The sequence below is a fragment of the Echiichthys vipera genome (assembly GCF_963691815.1).
Source record: "Echiichthys vipera genome assembly, chromosome: 10".
Taxonomy (NCBI): domain Eukaryota; kingdom Metazoa; phylum Chordata; class Actinopteri; order Perciformes; family Trachinidae; genus Echiichthys; species Echiichthys vipera.
Genome location: NC_139835.1, coordinates 17,283,887 through 17,307,159, shown reverse-complemented (window position 1 = coordinate 17,307,159; position 23,273 = coordinate 17,283,887). Strand labels below are relative to the sequence as shown.

The window sequence follows — 23,273 nt, the reverse complement described above, 5'->3', positions numbered from 1 at the left end:
TAATATTTGTTCCCCAGATCAACATCCTCTTAACATGACACATTAAAGAGATCTTTCAAACAATGTTTTTCCTCCTAGGTGCAATGTTTTAAGTTATGTTGTTGTTTTGAATCGGTTCAAAATGTTGAAATCATCTAGTTTCCAGTTTATAGACTACCGAGGGTTATACTCCTTAAAAAGCCTACGCCCTCCACAATATGACCAGTAGCAAGTGGTGGCTACTGTGAACTAATTTGAGACTGCTGTGAACTAATTTGAGACTGCTGTGAACATAGTATGAAACTATGATGACTAATCTCTGCTGCTACAGTTGCACTACATTTTGGTATTTCACACAGGTACTTGAAAAGTAAAGACAGGAAAATACTGTGCCATTGTCCTGTAACTGTCATTTGTGGCCACAGAGGCTGCTGTCCATCGAATTTCAGTGTCACTTTATTGATCCGTTGCATTATCCAGTACTTTTTGGCAGCAACCAAACAGCTGTATAATGTTTACACTCCTCTTTAGACTCATGATGATCAGGCAGCCCTGTGTTTAGAATAAAACTGAAAATAAAACTCAGCAGACCTTTTTGCTTTTTCCTCAGCGTGTCTTTATTTCTCTCTCCCATGGTGGCTATGGCAGTAATGTTCTATAACAGTATGTGATCACAGCTAATAAAGCTCACAATACTGAAAACATGGTAACAATTGCATTTAACATACATATTAAAATAGAGCTGATGGCACTGTGCCCCAAAACCATTTCTGTTTATAGATTTTTTTTACTCTAATATAAACTGCAATTGTAGCATACACTTAAACTCAACATTATTGAGAATCATTAAATGTCTTATTAGCTGTGCAAAAATAACTATATAAAATATATTGCTTTTACAATTAACCAAGACATTGGCGCTGTAAATAAATTAAACTAGACAGCAACAACAAGCAGATACAGAAAGGATTTCAATTCAATGTTAATGGTGATTTACTGTATATAATGTACAAACACATTTAACAAATGCTTTTTTTAGAACCTTTAACACCATTTAAACAACATTGTGCATAAAACTCAAAATACACAAGTCTGAACTTGTCAATACACTTAACATAGCTCTTCACTGAAAAGGAGAAAAAATACATATTTATATATTATACATAAGAGGATCTATAACACCCTTCGTAAAACACAGGAATGCCCGTCCTTTTAGACCTTCTACACCTTCACTGAGGAGTTCCTCTTCCTTATTTCTCTCAGCACCATGGACGTAATGAACACAGTTCAAACTCCAATTCACTCATTCAAAACTGCTCTGTAATAACAATATACTGTAACTGAATATGTAAGCACTTGAGCGGCCTAAGTGTGTATAAAGTGCTCACTGTCACTGTTGCGTTGATGAGGACTACATGTCCAAATACTTCCTTCAGTGCAATGTCTCCAGCTTGGCTGAATGACGGCGGACATGTTGTCATGTAACAGAAGCTGACAGCCACAAGCGACAGGTTGGGAGGAGAACAATCTGGAGTGTGCGTTCTGTATTCACACAGGGAAACAAACCGCTTGCAAACTGCACTTCTTACAAGGCTTAAGAGTGAGACTATCCTATTTAGGGTTGGTTAAAAAAAATGAACACAACTCTTTACTTTAGCTTTTTGCTAGTGTGTGTTGTAGACTGTATGAGAGATAAAACATCTCTACACATTGGACTCTATAAACGATCGCTTTGGTTTCATTGAAGCTACGTGGATGGCAGGATTATCTCGGGCTAGGCCGGGCTGCTTGGGCTTACTGTCCATGAACGTGTGCGCCATCGCCAGTGCTGGCTTGGACTCTTTGTAACAGTTGGCGGCTTGGCAGAACTTCTCTGTGAATTCCTTGGCGTTCATGCCGTTTTGTAAGCTACTCATTGCCATAGCACCCTGAGGTGGTGGAGGTTTGTGCTGCTCCTGGTAAGTGCTCACAGTTTTGGCGTAAGGCGGTTCACAGTCGACAGGCAGCAGGCCCATCGCCGACATGTTGTGACACACCAGACCGTCAGACGAGTGGTTAAGCCAGCTTCGCCCGACAGACTGCAGGCTCGGGTGGCTTTGCAAGACATGCTGCTGTTGTTGTTGAATTTGCTGCTGCTGTTGGAAAAAGCGTGCTGTCTTGTCGGTTATGCCCATGAAGGGTCTGGGTTTGTACTCTGCTGCAGAACTGGCCTGTTGGCTGTGCTTTGTTTTGTCAGAGACCTTGGTGCGGACGTCAGGCCCCAGTTTGCCGCTGTCTGATAGACTGCTGCTGGACGCCAGGCTACTTGTGGAACTGGACACACGCATGCTGCTGCCTCCTCCCTGTGATCCCGTTGCACTGCACATCCCTTCTTTTCCTGGGTCGGTATGGTTCCCCTGGGGTCCGGGACCAGAGCAGGCAAATCCATCCAGGGAGGATGCAGATTGGGCAGACAACCTGTCTTGGCCCAGACCCTTGGAGCTACTGCAGGATGAGTAGGAAGCCTGGGAGGAATGGAGGCTCTCGTTTTCACAGCTGTGACCCATGGAGGTGGAGGCAGCTGCCAGTGACACGCGGTTCCCGTATACAGGCTTATCAGCTGGGGGCGGCAGAGGGCTGATGTCGATGCCTGGGCCCGGCTTCAGCGCACTGGACATGTGCCGGCTTGGTAAAGGACTGGAGGGAGCATACTGAGATTTGGCCCCTGCAGCACGGCCCCCCGCGGCTCCCCCCCCAACCTGCATGGAGCTCATATGCTGGTTGGTCTTGACTATCTGGGCTTGCTTGGTGGGCTGCAGGACCAGGCCTTGTTGGGCCAGCGCCTCCCGGTGCTCTCGTGGATACCTGTGAGGGGGGAGCCTGCCGGGGCCTGGGGGTGAGCTGGGGCTCAGACTTTGACTCTGATGTCCCAAACTGTTGTTGACAGGCTCAGAGGGAAAGACTCTGTTGTAGGAATAACTGTTTTGTGACCAGCAGGCTTCAGTTTTCCTGTCGTGCAGCGAGGTCTCCTCCTCCTCTTCCTCCTCCTCCTCCTCTTCCAGGATGTGTCTTTGTCCTTCCACACTCCTAGCAAGGCTGTGCTCTGAAGGGTCTTCCTGTGTTTCGTCTTGCTCCTGGTCAGACTCGTGGCCTCCTGACGCCTGGCTGGAAGCAGCTGCAGCCCCGGCGAGCCCTCCTTTAGTCTGGGTGCGCTGCATCTGTTTACACTCGTCCTCTACTCGAGCCAGCAAACGACGGATTTCCCGGTTATTGGGGCACAGCTTGGCTGCTTCATGCAGGTCAGCCAAGGCGGCCGTAAACTGCCTGTGGATTGGACAAAGTTACCACTGTTACCAGATCCAGACCGCACAGTTCACCAGTAACAACCACAGGAGCTTGGCTAAATAGTTTACCTGCTACTTCTTTTAGCTCTTGCGCGGGCATAGTAGGCCTCATAGGATTTGGGTTTCAGCTCCAGTGCTTTTGTTGCAAACTCCTCAGCCATCCCAAAATCCTTCAAAAGGAGCAGAATCAACAAATTAGTCAACCAGTTGATATTTAACGTGGCCTGGTTTCAATCATAGAAATTAACATTTTAAGTATAAAGCATCCACGTTTCAGCCTTGTTGCTTGTTATATCTTTTTTTTTTTTATTGCTTTGAAGACAAACAGCATTTTCAAACCCATGTTTTATCTCTACAGCACTTATACTCCCTGGGGTAAGTGATAGCACACCAGGTTCTGTAGAAACACACAACAGACAACCTTGTGGTGCCTGTTACACTCAGATCTCCTGCTAGCTTGCGGCATGTAATCACATCAACAGCTGGCTCGCTACAAAAGTCTTCCTGCTAGACTTATGTAAACAAACTTTTACGAAGAGCTTTTCTGCAAAATCAATTATCCAGAAAGTCAAGACAGAACAGCTTAAAAATCCCTTTCCTCATGTTTGCTTCAGTCATTTTTAATATGTCCAGTCCATCTCAGATAGTCATTGCACTCATCATTGTCTGTGAAAACTAACAGGAAACTGCTAAGCACAGTTAAACTGTGGCTGAGTGAGCAGACAGGCTGGCACATGCAGAAACTGAGATTATTTCGCAAGAAGATTTAATCCACTGCCCACTGCGCTTGTAGCTATCTCCCAACCTCCTCCCTTCTACCATCTGAACACTAACAAGCTTCCCCTGCCCACACATGCTCAAATCATTTCACATGCTGGAGTCCTAGTCACAGATTTTTCTTTAAAACAATTGGAGATACTGACCAGAAAAAGTCTATTTTTCACCAGATATCTTCCCATGATATTCACTAATCACCTACACCGCATTTAAAGTTATTAAAGAATCATGCTAAAAATACAGCTCCTGCTGAGGAACAGAGAGAAAAAGTAGAGTGTCTCATGTGAGGCTTACATTGGTTTTCCTGCGACAGCGGGAGAGATTGAGGTACAGAGAGACCCTTAGGTCCTTAAATGCCTTCAGGTCATCGCCAAAGCCTTCTCTAGGAAACTTCCGCAGGGCGTACTGGTACCTCTGGGCTGCCTCCTTCATCTTCCCTTTCTGGAGGACACATGGAGGGCAAACATGCGGTGAGGAAGAGGACAGAACCAGATGGAAAATGTGGAGAGAGAAGCGGGGCGGAGGTATTCACCAGGTACTCCCGCAATAGCTGTTCTCCGGCTCCAGCCTTCCCCTCTCATCAATCACAATACAACACAGGGAAATAACACACTCACACAATACCTGACCGGTTTGTCTTTTCTGCCATAAACTCAATCTGTTAAATGCCAGGCATCGATCATGGCTCCTTTGGTTAGTGGTGCGAAACATACACATCTATTCACTGTCTGCATTTGACTGAGCTAGAAGAAGGATGGTAATCACTTCTTTGTTGTGCTGAACTAAATTATCATGCTTAGTGCTTTTTTTCACTTGCATATAAAGAAAAAATGAGATCATCTCAGGTTATATTTGTGTCTTTAAGTGCAGCTGGGTAGTCGAGGAACATGAAACATTTCATTAAGGTAGGAAAGTGCTCTTTACAGTTGAAAGTAAAGCCGGAGATTTTTAAGGACGTGCTCGCATGATGGCTGCCTTGCGTATCCTGTGTTCCGTTTGGAGCGTTGGTACATCTCCACAGGGTCTGTCATTTACCCGCTTCCCATTCATTGTCTATGCGAGCAGCCGTGCAATGCATTCTGGAAAAGCTGCGTTGAGGTTTCAAAAGACAGGACATTGCGTCCGCTGTTCTTCAGTTGCATAAAGTTGAGGTCTAGGGCTTCTTCATGTAAATCTCTTAAACCAACCGTTATCGGTGTAAACTTGTAAAAGATTCAGCATGGCCTATTTCTCGCCTCAAATGTTTTCAGAGAAAGAGCAAGTTTCCAAACGACGCACTTTGTCAGTCCTATTTGAAACGCGGGAGCAGACAGCCCAAGAGAGAAAGCGATCATCCAATCAGGTGCAGCCATTGCCGTTGTACAAGGGTGTAGCCTGTTTTTCTTTTTTTAAGATTATTTATTATTTATTATTAGGAGGCACGTCAGCAGCGACAAAAATAGATGAAAGTTTTGAAGACAAGCTAATAAACCAAGTCTGCAATTACCTGCGTCTGTACGATGTGTCATTGCTGCAGCATGGTGACAAATATGCTTGTCAAAATAGCTGGCAACAGATCATTACCATTTTAGAAAAACAAGTCTGAGAATGTCACGTCTGTGCACTAGCTGGAGCTGCTGATGGTGTGTGTTGTCTACATGTCATCAGACGTCACGCAATTTTGGAGGTTCTGTACGGTCTTAGTTCTCTGGTGTGCTCCCTCCAGTGGACTCCTCCAGTAAAACGTGTTGTGTCGGCAAGTAGGTGAACAATTCCATTCAGTACGCAGCCTGTTGTTTGCATGTGGTTAAAATGCAAGTATATCTCCGGACTAAGTGATTTCTTTGCTTTAGTTGAACATTACCTTGTAAAGTAGGTTTCCCTCCTCCATCAGCTTCTGAAGGAGGATGATCAGAATATCAGGCTTTGAAGTAGCCATGGCCCATGCAGCGTTTCCTGTGGGTGAAGAGGGGAGAGAGAGACGAGTCGAGAGACGTGTGTTATGTCGTTGTTATAGGTGCCAACAGACTGTGTCACTGTATTCTCTGGAAATTGGTACAAGGTAAAGTTACCTAAAGATTGTACCTGATCGATCGTAAGGTGACGTTCTGTAGCCTTAGTTTATTGAAGGCAGTTAAGAGAGCGTTAGCAGGGAGAAAGTGAAGAGAAAAGAGGTCATGCAAGAGCAGTCAACTGGAGTGAAAGGAAAAAGTGTTGAAAAGTGTTTTATGATATACAATTACAGTGCGTGTCAGTCAGCTTGAAATGGCGTTGTGTTTTCAGCAGTACGCAGTGTTAAGTGTGCTGAAAGAAAATCGAAAGGTTCTGCCTTTAACTAACTTTTTTTTCATTTTCTGGGGCAACAGAGTGCACTGGAGATATGCACAGACCCAAATAGCTGTATGAATGTCATTTAGGTGATAAGTCACATTCTTAAATTAGCCAAGTAGCACATGAGGGAGGAGACACACACACTGACATACCAGTAAAAGTGAGCGCTCACACACACACACAAACACATGCTGAACAGTGAGTGAAAAGCAGGAATGGAAACAGGGTTTTTCCACAACATTCCACAAAATTAGTCTCTTCTTATTCTTAGCACCATGTGATACTGAGCAAGACGGAAACAAGCCCGACATAGAGGCAAAACAAAAAACTGACAGTCCCAATGTTTACTGAGACGTGAAAGAACTCATCAGACCACAGACGGTCTCCAAAGACCACAGGAGTAAGAGCTGACTAAGTGGTGGACTAACTGACAGCAGAGTACCTGCACACAAAACGACATATACATGGGGAAAAAAAAAAAGAATATTGGGCTTACCCAACTTGGCCCCTTTCTTCAGCAGAGTCACCACCACAGACGTGTTCCGACAGCCTATGGCCCGGTCCAGAGGCCTCATCCCACTGTAGTCCACATGCTCTATCACTGCTCCTCTCTCCACCAAATACTGGACCTACACAAGAGCAGCAACAGCTAAAAAACTCCACTCTGTGTTGACAGTCATGTGCTGGCCTAACAAAGAACGGTATGTGTTCAATAATGACCAAGGGATGCTCTCAGTTAAGGCTAAATGAAAGGTGGTGCTTGCGTGTATTGGGGTGTTTTGATGTAATTTTACTCACAATCTCCGCATCTCCATAGAAGGCAGCGAGATCCAGCGGCGTTCGTCCGTTTTTGTCCGTGTGGTCGATGACCGCACCTTTCTCCACCAAAAACTGCACAACGTTCTTATGTCCTTTTAAACATGCCCAACTCAGGGGTGTCAGTCCCTCCTTGTCCAACGATGTCAAAGATGCACCTTTGAAGCAAACAGTGGTCATTAAACACTTCATATTAACAGTCTGATCATTTAAAGGTCACATATAATTCTAATTTTAAGAATAATACTTCATTTCCCAAAAACATTTTCTTATACTGTCTGAATATACCTGTAGTACCCCTTTGTCTGAAAGGCTCTGTTTTTGTCTCTTTAAATATGAAGTCGATAACTTTCCTTAAAAAAAGTGTTTTTTTTTCATATTTGCGTAAACTGTCATTATATCCTGATAGACCATTGAGACGGATGATCAGAAGAAAAGTAATGTCAAAATAAAGCATTTTACTGGATTGAGTGTTTTAATACTATCACAGTATTTATAAAGCACCTTCATCTGCTCTATAATCATAAACGACATACAAGAAAATATAGGACCTTAATACTGTACATCCAGCTAATGTTTTGTAATTGAGACTGAATGCTGTGTGGCCAATGTTGCTCACCTTTAGAAAGCAGAAACTCTACGGTGCTCAGGTGACCCTCACAGGCAGCCACCATAAGTAAGGTCCTACCCTGCTTGTCGCTGACATTAATATCAGCACCGTGCTGCAACAGCAGCTCTGCAATCTAGGAAACAGACAAGAACAGTCAGAGAACAGACATTAAACACATTCAGGTGCACAGAGCTCACACAAAACTGTTCATTTAGCGGAGGCCGTGGTCCTCTGTCAGCAAACTATTAGACCAGAGACAGATCTATTGTATGGCAGGACATAAAACCTAAACTGTACAACAATAAAATGCCACACAGCATTAGATTAGGTTTAGAGGAAGTAAATACTGAGGTGTAATTGCAGTTTGGAGAAGTGTTGTTGCTATGGATAGTTTGTCTGGCACAAAAGATCCATCCAGCATGTCTCACCTGCCAGTGTCCCTGTCTGACGGCGCAGAATAGAGGAGACACCCCCCGTCTGTTGACCTGATGCACCACCGCCCCCTGCTCCAACAGGAAGCTGCATACCTCCATCTTTCCCCGGCCTGCTGCCGCCGTCAAGGCTAAAGAAGGGACAGAGATGTTAGGTTTGATGTTTGACTGACTTCTATATTTATTTATTTACAGAGGAACGCGTATAGGAAAGGACACAGTGCAGTGGCGAGATAAGGGGGAATTTAAACCACCCCACTTAACAACACTAAGCCAGAGAGGACATGGTATAGCAAGAAGATTAGTGAACATGATAACATGTACAACACACACATATGCTGTTCGTGAGCAACATCCCGGGTATTTAGTAACCCAAGTACATGGACATGGAAAGGCTTGGATATAAACAGAATCCCTCCTATTCTTCAAAGATGTGTAGAGAAAAGCAGGCTAATGTTTGCTGTTAATTGTGTGTAAAGACAGACAATTATGCTATGCTTATTAAACTCATTAAATTCCTGCCTCCAGCTCCCCAGGCCTTGTACAGAGAGATGAGAATCCAGTCATTTTATGCATCAACAGACAAACATTGGACAACAAAGTCAAACAATGGTGTTAAACAGCCATCCTTGTTTATATTTAGTATCTTTTAAGAACATGATTAACTGAAATTAACTGTCTAATTCATTTTTACAAAGAAAGAAGAAAAAATAATTAATTGCGCTTGTATTTTTGGGTCTTTAAAGATACAAAGACGGATTCTTGAAATGTTCGATGCTTCCAGTTGATAGGCTGCTGCTGATGCATTGCAACAGATGGATTGGTCTTAAATGGGAGCTGGTTGTCAAAATGGAGTGAGATCCACCGAAACAGCTCTACTTTCATATTAACTTGGAGAGATTTAAGGTGCCGCTGAGCCTCCGTATCTGACTGACATCATCCATCTGGATGGATCATCAGAGGCAAACAACCCCGCCCGCCATCTGCTCAGAATGTAGATATCCTCACACACAGCCCAGTGAAGAACAATGACTGAGAAGCTAAACTTAAGGGCCCCGGTGAGCAACATTAGCACCTGGGATGGTTCTGGATTACACTAAACAAACTATCAACAGCCATGCAGTTTGAAAGCGACGCCTGTTTGACAAAACTCTTTTTAGTGTGAGAAGTTCTCCATGCCAAATGCCAGGCAGATATGCTCATGTTAAGTTAATAGTTCTTACACAAACACTTTTATTAAAGGTCTCGTATTTCTAAAGTGAGATTTCCATGTCTGTTTTGATTACAAAGCAGGTAAAGGGGCTGTATAAATACTATGCAAGTGTCAAAACTCTCAATCCAGAGAGAACACCGACACAGCCCGTATTCAGAAATTGTGTCTTTAAACAAGCCGCCAGGACTTCTGTACGGTTGTGATGTCATAACTACACTAGATATAGGTAGAAAGTACAGTCGCTCCTTGGCTTCTATCAGCCTCGTCTCAACTCTGCTCTGCCTCTTCTTTCTAATTTTCAAACCTGCCATGACAGTGTGGGGAGAGACTCTGAATCACTGTCAGATAAAACAAATCTGTAAGATTTACAAAGTAAACACATAATAAGATCCGTACCCATCACGACTTCACCATCGGGCTTGAGACCTGACATTTTAACCAAAGCCTTTGCAGAAAAACAACCTGGAGCCTTTTTACCAACACTGATAAAGAATCTAGATAATAAGTTCCAACCAAATGTTTGGGATTTTTGATGTCATGTCCTTGATAATGTTATATACAGTTCATATTTCTTCTCAGGGTAAAGTGAAAAGATTCAGTATAGTATACTTTATAAATTGATGAAATGTCACTGACAAAAGGTTGCAGGCAATTTATAAAAGGCAACACAGGCATTGATTGTTATTTGTAAAATGGCAAGTTTGCTTTGCCTGAGGACTTAGCAGAGGACAGTTACATAAGAACTGCATTTATGCTGCACACAGGCATACTTTGCCTGGCCTCCACCATAATTTAAATTATATTAAAAAAAAATGTGCTTTCCACTGAACTGCTTCACACTGAATGAAGGGAATTAGTGACAGGAAATCAGTACGCATATGTACCGGAATTTCAACTTTTTGTTTACAAGCAGGATAGTTTGGATGAAGAATATTTTCTATAAAACCCTGATCAATAAAGTCTGCAGAGAAGTAGATTATCAGAAAACCATAAACACAGTGTTGGTCTGAGTGCCCACAGTAACAATGCAGGTGTTTGTCACATTTTGCAGCAGATGCTCTTAAAGAGGAAGTCAAAGTCTCTGCTGCAATTTATACTGTACATATTCAGAATATGTACACTGTTTTTAAGCCATTCTAACTACAGTATTTGGAGCAGTGGGCAGCCATTCTCCTGTACCTTGAAACCACTCCAAAGAAAGCTATATGAGCATGAACATACAACATACTGACAGCCCTGACAACCAAATAATTATTTTAAATCCTGTGTCAAATAAAAGTAATTTGTTCTCATTAACAGCGGAACTCTGTAACTTTCTATTTCTTTTTTAAGAACTTTACGTCCATCTTCTGTTCCAGTCTGCTTTCAGAGCCCTCTCTGTCTGCTCCTAATGGCAGCTGCTAGATTCCACCGCCTGAACTGCTGCCGAGCACAATCAGACAGCGCCAATGACTCCTCTGAATCGATATTCTGTTACTGTACTGCCTATTTCTCGCATTAAAGTGTTTTCAGAAACACATTTTAGCGTACTGTTTAGCTATTAAATGAAAAAGTTTGTAAACAAGTTGAGAAACCAAGCCCCGCCCATCAGTTGGACGAACATTCTCAGTTTACAGCTAAACAGTACACTAAAGCATGTCATTCAGAAAACACTTTATGCGAGAAATATGCTACACAGTAAGCGAATACTGATTCATATTTGGTCAGTGCTGCCTCGTTTCGTGGTAATTGACACTGCATCAGAGACTCCTTAGCTCTGACTGGTTGTCAGTCAGGCACAGTGGATCTAGCAGATGACATCAGGAGCAGACAGAGAGAGTCAGAGCGACGCTACTTTTTCATAGATTGTGCTGGACAGGATATAATGACAGTTTCAAGTATGAAAAAAAATAAATGAACTACTTCAGCTTTAAATTGATTATTGCCCTGACAACAATTGACAGGCATAATAAAAAGAACCCAGTTACTATTACATTTGTCATAAGATGTTGTACCTTTATTCCTTTTCACAAAATGCCAGAGGACGTTATATACTCGTGTACATAACACAGGGTAGAAACAAAATGTATCATAAAATTAGACAATTTACAAAGGATTACACACAATTTTGTATTTGCCTTTGCCAATCCTACTGCTGTGTGCTCACAACACTGAGAATGATAACGCGCAGTTAAATTACCTTTCTTTGCATAGCGGGGGAGAGTTCTGCATCCTAAGAGGGGATTTTAAAAGATGGAGCTTGCACAGATGTGCAATTCAATCGGACTCTATTGAAACACAGGAGACAGTGGGCCTATTTGCATAGAAATGTAATATTCCATTGAATTTTAAATATGAAATACATTTTCACAGAGACAGGTTGTTATCAGAGAGATGCTTCGCAGACAACAGTTTTTAAAGGGGATATTGCAGGAACTTAGTTTTGGCGTTCTCTGTATCAGAGGGCCGGCTGCTACCAGGTTGGATTATTAAATGGGGGATTTCAGGTGAAACTGAGATTTAATATACTCCCCCAGAATGCTGCATCTCTACCTGTAATACACCACTACATATTAATTTTATGTCTGCAGAAATTGCCTCCTTTTGCCACGCACGACCCAGTGGATAAAAAAATAAACATTATGGGTCATACTTGTGTTCACTAACCTATTTTCCCAGAATGCAGATTAGCTTGGATCTTGTTCTAAATGACGTGGGTGCAAAAATATTTCAATATGTCAGAGACGACTCTTTGTCCCATGACTGTAATAAGGTCTGAAGTCCTGCAGTCATTTAGCAGGGCACAAGCACCAGTTAACCACACTGTGGACAGCCTCTCCACTAATAGGCGGACCTACATTCCTGTAGCAACAAACTTTTACTTTTAGCTCAATGCTGCTGACATACAACTGAGACAGACACAAAGAGACTATTATTACATTTCTACTTTTTTTTAATCTATTCTAGCATGATTGTGCACAAAAAAGCATCAAACACTTGTGTCAAATAAGAAGGGGTGCGATTTGAACATTTATAGCTCTGGATCACTCAACTCTCACAGCAGAAGCTCGCACTGGAGATGAGACCAAGCATCTCAATGTGTCCAACATTTCCTAACTTTCACAAGAAATGCTGCAGCTAACACTGATAATTGATAAATACTATAAACATACAGTACATTTATCAGCAAATCACCTCTCCAATGGCTTAAAAAATTGTGATTTCTGTCAACCTATACATTGCACACTTCTACTTTGTCCAGCTTTCATTTAGCCAGTTTTACACCTGGCAGCCTCTTCCTTCTTTGAGACTTTGTATTGTAACCTGGCTTTTTGCACCATTTCATCAACAGCCACTGTCCACAACATCTACCCCTGATTGGCAAACTCTGTCTCTCACTTTTTTATCACTCACTTTTAATCGCCCAAAAACTTTCTCCAAAAAAAATTAAAAAAAGGTCCAGCTAATATCAACAGCTAAATGTACACATCAACTAGTGTTGTTATTCCATTGGCACTTTTGGTTGCACCGAGTCAAACCATGATGCACTGATTTGCGTTCCCATTACATGCTTTACATAATTATTACAACCGCCGAGTTGTGCCGAGTTGCACCCGATATGGACTGTCTCCAAAGTGCACCCCAATCGCCTCCAAGTGGGGTAGCAGTGACGTCTAGATAACAACAGCCCCCCTTCTCCCCTTCAAACACGCTGTATTGTGAGACTTAACTCATGTCTGTGCAGGAGGCGAGAGAGAAATACATTTTTAAAAGTCTCTCTATGTTTATCTTTCAGTACTTTGTAGCTTATTACTGAATCTCGGTGGTTTGAATTTTAGTTTCTGTTTGGACTTTCAGATGCTTGATTTATTCTACGGTTTCATGTTCGCTTTCATCTGTATAAGAGTCGTGTTAAGTTACTGCTCGTGAAAACCCAACATTTCCTGATTTTGCTGCTTCATAATGAAATCTTTTAATTACCAAAATAATGGAGGACTAATTTATTGTGAAGAATTTATAGGAAATTAAATGTGTTTATCCACCGTGTTTTACAGCTGCTCCTTTGACCACTAGTCCTAGCCATGGGTTGGTCTGTTGCCTTAAACATCATTGACTCAATACAAGTGTGTTAGAGCTCAAGACACACCTTCAAGCTAGCGTTATTGAGAATACAAATCCCTCATGTGTATGGACAAGGGGTATAAGTGGATTATGTTTAATGTGTAATTACAGCAATATCCCTTGTATACTTAAATGAAATGTATACAATAGATGGTGGCGTAACTTCAAAATGTCCAAACTGTTGGCACAATCTTAGCATAGAGCACCAAGGGGATACTGTAGCTGAAATCCAGTGGCATGTTGGAAAATCATTGTACAGAGGAAATGCTGTGTTGACCAAACTGTAAGTAGAAACCCACATGAGCCACGATAAGTAATGCTTTTACCAGAAAGTACAGCGCAGAAATACTTGAAACAGCCATAAAAATGCACACACATTTGGGATGAGCGTCCTTGACATCATACAGAGAGCATTATTGTGCAAAAGAGAGACGCAAGACCTTCCACTGTGGCATGCAATCACAGCGGCAAGGTCCAGAATGCTAAAACAGCAGGGTATGATATAAGAGAGCCACGTAATGCAAAAAGATGGATGAAAAACATACCTGTCTCTCCCCACAGAGTGTCGTGACTATCAATTTGCACAGCATGCTCATTATTCAAGACCAGCAAGCCTCTCACAACCTGCCAAAAAAGAAACCTAGATTAATGGCATACTGTTTCAGCATAAGATATCAAATAAACCTTCAAAAGGTTATACAACATGCAAAAAAAAAAAAATGGGATACCGCTGCCTGAGAATTTTTTTTATTAATTAATCACAGAAGACTGGAAAACCACTTGTCCCTGAACCAGTGTATGAGGTTATGTGAGTTGAGTCCAGTCTGATTAATACTTCGACTTTAACAGGGTCTTCTTCTACATGTGGGTTGACAGCTCAGCTTGGCCCAGTTCTGTTATTCTGAGCCTGGGGATCCCATTCCAACTAATGAGGAAGCCAAAATAAACCTTGAGCCTGCATCTCACCTGGGCACCCGAAAGGCACTGCACTGGGATCAATCCATGAATCCTATGTTTTTAGACATACTGTACAGGGCTGAATAACAATAACTCAACTCAGAATCAATGAGAACAAGTTGAGCTCAGATTTGATCCATATCTCCCTCTGCTCTCTAAAATTCTGTGTAGAAAGTTGTTTTAATATCACACAGTGTTAGGGTGCAACAACAATACACTGTTGTTGTTGTTTTTTTTTCTTTTCAAGATATCTATTTTTGTTATATATTCTGTTTTCATAAAGGGGACATAAAAACCTCACCTGAGTTTCCTTTATCATGTCCTCCGGTTAATTTATTTGGTTTTTGTGTGTCTGGGACTGGTGAGGGGTTGATCGTGTGTAAAGTATATGAGTATATGAGCATTTGTGTCAATCGGACCTGTGTGTGTCCCATGCTGGAGGCCGCTATTAAAGCCTGCTGCAGAGCTTTGTTCTTCAGGGCGTAGTCCTGCTGCTGCCCCTCAGCACTCCATTCTAGCTCCAGCAGATACTGGATAATTTCTGGGTGTCCTCGGAGAGCGGCATGGACCAGTGCACACTGGCCACTCTTATCTACGTGATCAACCTGGTGGGAATACAACATGATGAGTTTTATTGCACCCAAACACAAAAATGACGGCCGACACCGGAGTTTAAATAGGTTCACATGACTTTAGCCTAAAGATATATATATAGTTCAGTTTTCCTGTTCACCGTTTTGATATTTATTTATAAACTAGAGGGTTAAGAATGTGGGCTCCTTACCTTGCCTCCCCTGTGGCAGAGCAGCATGACTAGACCCAAGTGTCCTGCAGCGGCTGAGAAGCAGAGGGGGTTCATGCCATTTTCAGATACCACGTCCACACTGGCACCGAACTCGAGCAGCAGGGAGGCAATTTCCTGGTGACCGAGGTGGCACTGAACGCAAAGCACCGGTGCGTTGTTCAGGACTTCTGTGCGGTAATTTATGTTTGCCCCACCCAGCATCAGCAGACGGCTCACCTGATTTTACAAAACACAGACAGCTGGCGTTGGAACAATGTTATCAAATTGTTACCATCTGTGCACTTGTATCATCTGCAAAATTCCATTTATTGCAATTATAAGCCCTCTTATGTAAATATCTCTCTTAATGTTTTCCTTTTAACTGATTACAGTTATGTAAAAAAAAAAAAAAAGCTTTAAGGGGCTCTACAATCTGTACATCATACGACACCCTGTGGCACTCAATAATGTAGTAATGGCCTGCTCGTGTAACATTAGCCATCTTCTGATAATGCCTTATCTGAGATCCGCTCTGGTCTGATGGACGATCCTTGCACAACAACCAATCAGCATTTTGCCTGATAACAACATACCGCTTGCCATCTGTTGGGAATTTCAAATTCTAAATTAAACCAAGAGTTTGCATTTCTAAACATAAAAGCCGTGTCTAATATTTTTGTTTTCGGTGGGCTAACATGACATCAGCAGTATTATACATTTTGTATGCTTGCACACTTTACATTTTAAAGAAAACAAGCAAACATTTTGACATTATTATTATTTTACGCCTGAAAGGTATTACATTATTGGTAAAAATGTCAGGACATTTTATTACATTACTTGTCAAATTATTACATTATTAGGTTTTATAACATTGAATCACGTTAAGTGCCAGTTTAATTACATTTTAGGGGATACTACATTTTCAGGAAATTATAACATTATTAGGTGCTACACAGCCTTTGTCCTGAGATGCTCCATTCAAATTGGGAAACCAGAAAAGACCAAACTAGCAAAATGAAATATTAAAAATAAAGATTACAAAATTAAAGATACATTTTAGACATATATGAAGAGTACTATCCAGGAGGAGGCATGTGCATCCATGCGCACTCATTATTCATCTTTCATCAAAGGGCCATACAACATTCATTCCACACTATTCACAACATTACACAAAAGCATCACAGGTATCTTTAGAAACAATGGGATATTGGCTAGAATCCTAAGAGTACATGGCAGGATAATGGAGGTTCAACAAGATGTGGGGATTAAACCATTGTCTAAGCTCATACATTTTTCTAATGTATGACTTGTGATTTGTGAACACAAACTGGTCGATGACTAATCAAGACATCGAGAAACATTTGATTATTCCCTTGAAGCTAGTTTCAGTGAAGAAGCACGGATTGCTTCAGATTTTTCTCCAAGCAAAGGTCAGACACCAAATGAAGTGGTCTCATTCTACTGAATGCAATTACTAAGTGTGTTATTCTCTTCCGTGATGAGGAAATCAATAATAAATGCTTAGCCAAACAGAACCATGGCTGGAAATGAAATGTGAAAGGTGGTAAATGGTGGTGTGTGTGTGTGTGTGTGTGTGTGTGTGTGTGTGTGTGTGTGTGTGTGTGTGTGTGTGTGTGTGTGTGTGTGTGTGTGTGTGTGTGTGTGTGTGTGTGTGTGTGTGTGTGTTTGTGTGTGTGTGTGTGTGTGTGTGTGTGTGTTTTGTTGGATCCAATGTGGAATGAATTAACAGCAGTTGTCAGTTTTTTTTCCCCAGAGGACAGAACAAGGTCACTGTGAATGTCGCTTTGAGTGATGTTTCACTTATAACTCGCAACAACTCGCAAATAGACAATGAGGATGACAACAAGTGATGGAATACCACTGAAACGCGCTGAAAATATGAGATCATTTCGCTTCAAGCCAGAATGCATCATTGTGACATAATGTAGGAACAGCTAATGCTGTTCTCCCCTCAAAAAAAGTCAGAAGGGGCTCCAGAAGCAACAAATCTTTAATAGACTATCCAAAGAGTCAAAAGTCTAACATCATAAAGAATATGTGAAAACATAATATAGTAAGTAAAAAATGGTTCATCCTTGTGTGACTTTCTGTGCTCAATTCATCTGGTGACATTTTAGCTCATTGTATTTTGCATTTTCTTCGCCCTGGCGCACGTTTCATCAATATCTACTTTCCAATTTCCTGCGAACATTATTCATTTTCTGTGTTGCTTATGTGAGAACAAGATTGCCTGGGGAATATCTGATACACCAATGGCTAATCACTGTGCGAAATGAGAAAATTACTATTTTAGTCTGGAAATATTATTAAGCTACAACATATAAATGATATTACAGTTGGACAAAGATTCAAACTGAATGTATCTGCCTTCTTTTCTTTTCTTCTTGTGTTGGCATCCGACCATGTTGAATCAACTGATGTAACATAGACTTAGTCTTTTATCACTGACACACAAACCTGTCACTCTAGTCTATATTCATTGCTAACATGAGACACACACAACTACATCTATTGTTATCCTGAACATACTCTTATCATTATAATATATAAGCAACAAGGAAAATGGGAAATATTGCCAGATATATAATAAAGAGGGATATGTGAGGAAAATAACAAATGCTTTGTGGGTTAAATTGAAGAAGGATGAAAGAGCTAAAAAATAAACAGTTTGGGGGTGAATGGCGAGTTTAAGCTTTTATAGTTTTACAATAGAATTCAATTATGTAGCTCATCCTGACTCTTATTATTATTATTAATGTGTGTATTAATTTACACTTGCCTGCCTCGTAATGGTATTTGTTTTTGGCCTTGCAGGCGAGAGACTGCCATGGATCGAGTTAATGGTAAAAAGAAGGGTGCTGATAAGTCTAGGCTGTCTAGTATTCTTACGGTATACTGCTTTTCATGGAGGTTTCAAAAGTTAATCTGCGCTGAGCTCACACTCATCCCTGTAAGTATGTGCGAGAAACAGAGCGTGACTTTGATAATAATTCACAACTTAATTGCCATATGTGGACTTACAAAACCATTCTGGGAGGTCATCGCAGGACTTTTAACTGTCACTAGTAGCTTGTATAGTAACCATAGGTCTGTGTGTGATTTGAGAGTATTAGGGAAATTATTTTGACTTTTTAATAAATCAATCAAAGTCAAAAAATCAAAGTGAAAGTTAAAAATAACAAGAAGTGCCCATCATAGGTTGTTTGATTACATGATGTCTTCAAATTGCTTATTTTGTCTGACCACAAATCAAAAACCCCAGGAGATTTTATTTACAACAGCAAAAAATTGATAGGCCAGATACCAAATGTTTGGTATTTCAAATAATTCTATATTAATAACCACTTTTGTTATCTATTCAGACATCTTTACCTTGACGTTGGGTGTGTAGAGATTCCTCAGGGAGGCCAAGGCGGCAGAAAGGCCATCGGCACTGCAACTTATCCACAAGGCCTGCAGAACGCTAGATGACACACCTGTTCTCTTACTCAAGCCCTGCACATGCACAGATACACACCAATACATATATGAATGCACAAACACACACATACGTACATAAAGTCAATGAACCTGAGCTAAACAAGCTGTCAGTGTTTCTCTTCACATCCCACAGCTTATCCTCTGGTGAACTATACTCACAACATGCATAAATAAATAAACAGAGTGAACACTGTGATATTCCTAGAAGGGATGGATTTCAATCAAAAACTAAGCAGAGAGCATGTATGGCTTCCATAGCTGTACCTTGAAGATGTGTGCTTTAAGGATGTGGTGTCCAAGCTCCATGGTTTGCTGACGATTCAGTTTCCCCTCTTGGCGGGAAAGCATGAAAGCCATAAGAGCATGGCCAGTCCTAGGGGGGAAACAACAGAGGATACACAGCTATAAAGAAGTGACAAACAGAACGACAGTAAAAGACGAGGAGACATATGTTTTCCAGTTGTCTCGACGGGTCCTCTGTTAAACTTTAACGTTTGATAAACTTTGGATTGTACTTTTTTGGCGACATTGTACGTGTCTACTGATATCTGGCTCACTTAATATGAAACTACCATAGACTGTATAAGGAAAGGACAAGAGCCCAAATTAAACTCAATATGGGTGGCTCTGGTCAGGTTGTCGCCATCTTGGCAGTGCCTGACTCAGCCTAAGTGGAGCGTGGATGGAGTTGAGGTGGGCCGAATGAAGCCTAAAGTCTATGCTAGCCACCAGTGAAGGCATCCACCTGTCATTAACTTTAAGCCTTAAAATAATTTACAGGTGAGTTGTATAAAAATTCACCCCCTATACAGTTCTCACGAAAGGGGAAATTAGCTACAGGCCCAGGGACCAAAAAAGTTTTTTTTACCGGGACTGTAAATGTTTATTTTAACGTTGGGCATTTTAACATGGGGGTCTAAGGGGATTGACTTGCTTTTGGAGCCAGCCTCAGGTGGCCATTCGAGGATTTGCAGTTTTTGACACTTCTTTGATGGCTTAATTTTTCAGCCCTAGAAGTTGCTGATTGGAAACATCTCATTAATTTTGTTCATTAAGAGCACCTTGATATTGTAGTAGAGGACTATTTTATTCTGTGCTTTTGTATACATGCAGATATTTCCCTACTAAAGGATGAAGAACAGTGTAAAACCCCTGTGTTCTCCTTTGCGTCTTCACTCAGGCACTCTGCCGTTAATTAATGCAGGACTTCATTAAAAGGACATGCATGATTGCAGATCACTTTGATCTGGTTAAAATTCTCCCTATTCGTGCACTGACGCAAACAGAGAGGCAATGCAGCAAGCTTTTGTCTGCATGTGCGTTCCCTTTGCCAGACTCTGAGCCTTTGTTTTTTTAATGACGGAGTTGGAAGGCTGCGAATGACCAGAATATGAAGCTCAGCTCTGGTCCATTTAGAGACACCACTGTGTGAGCATTGAGCAGAGGTGATGCTGACGAGCAATGAGGAGGGAAAAAAGCGTCATAGTGAGATCATCAATTTCATCCAAAGTGTGAATGACGGAAATCTCTAATGTGGGTGAGAGGGCTCCAGAATTACAATTAGGCAGCACTACTAAAGCCGATAAGTCTTTCTCACTGGGCAAGAAGGGGAGGAAGATGTTTCTCAAGAAGGAAACAATGAGAATCTTCAGCAGATTGAAGTCTCATTTGGAAATTTATTCTAACTCTACTGGAATACACACAGAAGATTCACACGATTGCATATATCATAGGGCTGTACTGAAAGTCTTTTTTTTTTTTTACATTAAAAGCTTCTATTGAGGTTTTCAGATAAAGTTTTGAATATCTGTTGTCATATTTAATGATAAAATAAATATTAAAAAAAAGTTAAACTTTCAATTTGAATAAAGTGATTCATCAGATTAAATTATTTATTTGTATTTATTTTTTTATTAAATCATTTTATTTGTAATGAACTAAGTACTTTACTATAATAGCTTCAGAGCCAAAATAGAACTTTTGTTATTGTGGTCCCAAAATTGCCGCTACACCGACCAGTTAATACAGGTACAGTATATGCCTCCCTTTGTGTGCGGTAAGTGGAAGAGCAAACTGATTTTGAACGCGGTGAAAATGTTTCTTTTTTTGAAAGGCTAAACAACAACAAATATGGATTAAAGCCAAATATTTCCTTAGACAGAAACATAAATTTTGAGAATGATTACATCTGTCTTTTTTTCAACTCATTGTGAGTTCAGGACTTGGAAATATTGGGATCACCCAAGTTGAAACAATTCTCAGCAGCTACCCATTAGAATCTATTTCTACAAATAGTATAATTCTAATAATTCAATAAGTGCTTGCTTTGAATACACACTAATAACATGAGTTTTACAAAGATATTCTCGCTTTTTTTTAAATCAGCTATTTTGATTTGGGTGGCACACACTGTATTGATAGACCTCTGGACTAAAGAAGCAGTATTGCTTGATAGCTTTTACTTTTCAATGGAAACTCAGCTGTTTTGCCTGCAGCAGGGATTTCTGTATGTCAGTAGTGTAAATTGTTGGTTGCTAGTAACAAAATACAAAACAAAATTGCAGTACAGTAAATTAGCGAGCATTATAAACAGTGGGTTGCTATGATTACAATATATACCTGGAATATCTCAAACTGTATTAATTACAAATTCAAAACCACTAGCATGAGAGTAGCTTCTGCTGCTGAAATTACTGTAAAGATATTTCTATATCAATAAAAAGCCTGATATATTGAATTAATTTACCTAATACCATGTAGTTATCACCATGGCTTAATTTGTTCTTTCCTACAGATTGTTTGTGGTCTAAATGTGATGCGTTGATTTTTTTTAGATGCACTACACACTTGTTATGGCTGTAATAGTGGCCCACATTCTTTAAAAGGACAGCTACTGAGAGGACTGACCTGGGGTCACAGAGGAAGTCTGTACTCTCTCCATCAGCCCTCCACACCAGCCACTCTCTGAAGGAGGGGTGGCAAAACATGCGTGTCTTGTCTCGCCGTTTGATGAGAAAGCATGAGAGCAACTCCATGCGTTGTTGGAAGTCCTCCCATGGTAGCTCCCCTTGGATGAAGCCGGCGTTGATGGCCTGAAACAGCTGTTCATCAGTCATTGGGTGCAGTGAGGCAAGCGCCACATTCAGGATGGGCAGTGAGCGTTCAAAGGCTGAATTGGTCATGAACTTCATGTTGCACTGCAACTGGTAGAGCTCAGCCAGCGAGACAGGCACGACTTTGTAGCTGGCACTCTTGATCACCAGGTGGCCTCTCTCAAACAGATCCAGAGTGAGTTTGAGATATAGGTAGGAACCCTGGCTGCGGGAGATCAAGTGGCTACTGAGCTTGCCGACTGTGATAGGGTCGGCCTTGCCATTTAGGCTAATATTGTTCATGATATCCTTGCTGCCATTGATGCGGTACTGGATATATGCATTGAGGTCGTTGTTTATCTCCATGTTGTCTGAAAAGTCATCCAGGGAGATCTTGGAGAAGGGCAGAAGGCCTGTGATCTCCTATGGAAGACACAAGGTAAAGACAGTCAGTGATGTACATATAGGAAGTCACATTTCCATGCTTATTGCAAATTAGCCTATATAACTGAGTAAATGAACCAATTCAATGTCAATAATCACATTACAAAAAGTAGTTTTGTAGTTCTTGTTTCTGCAATATAAACTGTATTCTTTACTAACCGAACAGAAGAATTATGGCTTGTGTGCTTTACTATCAGAGGACTGTCTTTGAGCAGCAGGGGAGCAAACACGCGGAGCTATCAGGCCAAAGCAGACACTTGTTATTACTGGAAATGTGGCTATGAGAAGAACAGGACCGGGGAAATGAGTATTAAGAGGCGGGGGATGGATGGGATGGTGGAGGGGGGCAACAGGAACACTTCTGACAGAGGTCTGAGCCAGAGCTCACATTTCAATCTACGTCCTGGTGTTGGGAGAAATCAATTCACTCTAATCCTCCAATCCTCTGCCTGTCTGAGGCTAAAGAAACATTGCCTCAGTGAGATAACACACCTCTCTTCCTCATTGTGACAAGGTACAGCAAACACACACACACACACACACACACACAAACAAATGTATCCACACATGCACATAGTCACTGAATCGCATTGATTATAATCCATGAGGGGACTGAAGTGCTAGCAACACCTCACAGATAAGCCAGATATTATTCTAGCAAGCAAAGGCCAATATCCTGAACCCTTCCTCCTTGGTGACATCCTACTTGTTTGCTCAAAGTGAAAAACAAATCTGTGACACGTTTCATGACACTTCTACACACAGATAGGATGCTGTTGCTGCAAACTTCTTTTCTTCATGGATTCAATTAAACATGGAGAGCATTAAGTGGCCTTTACAAGGCCATCAGAATGATTTGGACAATTTTATATAATTCCTATTTCGACATGGTGACGTGAAACTGACTGGAGAGTTAAGAGGTTGTGACA

At 41.2% G+C, this 23,273-nt stretch overlaps 1 protein-coding gene across 3 annotated transcripts in view; it reads right to left on the bottom strand.

Annotated features, from left to right (window-relative positions):
• Positions 1 to 610: 610 nt before the first annotated feature.
• Positions 611 to 23,273, bottom strand: part of LOC310952955 (protein TANC1-like) — a 101,004-nt gene continuing 78,341 nt past the window's right edge. For all 3 annotated transcript variants that reach the window (XM_083921816.1, XM_083921817.1, XM_083921818.1), the window contains 14 exons: positions 21,716 to 22,323; positions 19,073 to 19,181; positions 18,701 to 18,823; positions 15,302 to 15,538; positions 14,937 to 15,122; positions 14,106 to 14,184; positions 8,244 to 8,377; positions 7,825 to 7,948; positions 7,188 to 7,363; positions 6,886 to 7,018; positions 5,923 to 6,014; positions 4,374 to 4,520; positions 3,372 to 3,472; positions 611 to 3,282 (listed from right to left, as the gene is read on the bottom strand). In XM_083921816.1, the coding sequence (XP_083777942.1) occupies positions 1,683 to 3,282; positions 3,372 to 3,472; positions 4,374 to 4,520; positions 5,923 to 6,014; positions 6,886 to 7,018; positions 7,188 to 7,363; positions 7,825 to 7,948; positions 8,244 to 8,377; positions 14,106 to 14,184; positions 14,937 to 15,122; positions 15,302 to 15,538; positions 18,701 to 18,823; positions 19,073 to 19,181; positions 21,716 to 22,323 (3,849 nt within the window). In that variant the 3' untranslated portion in view covers positions 611 to 1,682. The remainder of the gene's footprint in view (positions 3,283 to 3,371; positions 3,473 to 4,373; positions 4,521 to 5,922; positions 6,015 to 6,885; positions 7,019 to 7,187; positions 7,364 to 7,824; positions 7,949 to 8,243; positions 8,378 to 14,105; positions 14,185 to 14,936; positions 15,123 to 15,301; positions 15,539 to 18,700; positions 18,824 to 19,072; positions 19,182 to 21,715; positions 22,324 to 23,273) is intronic.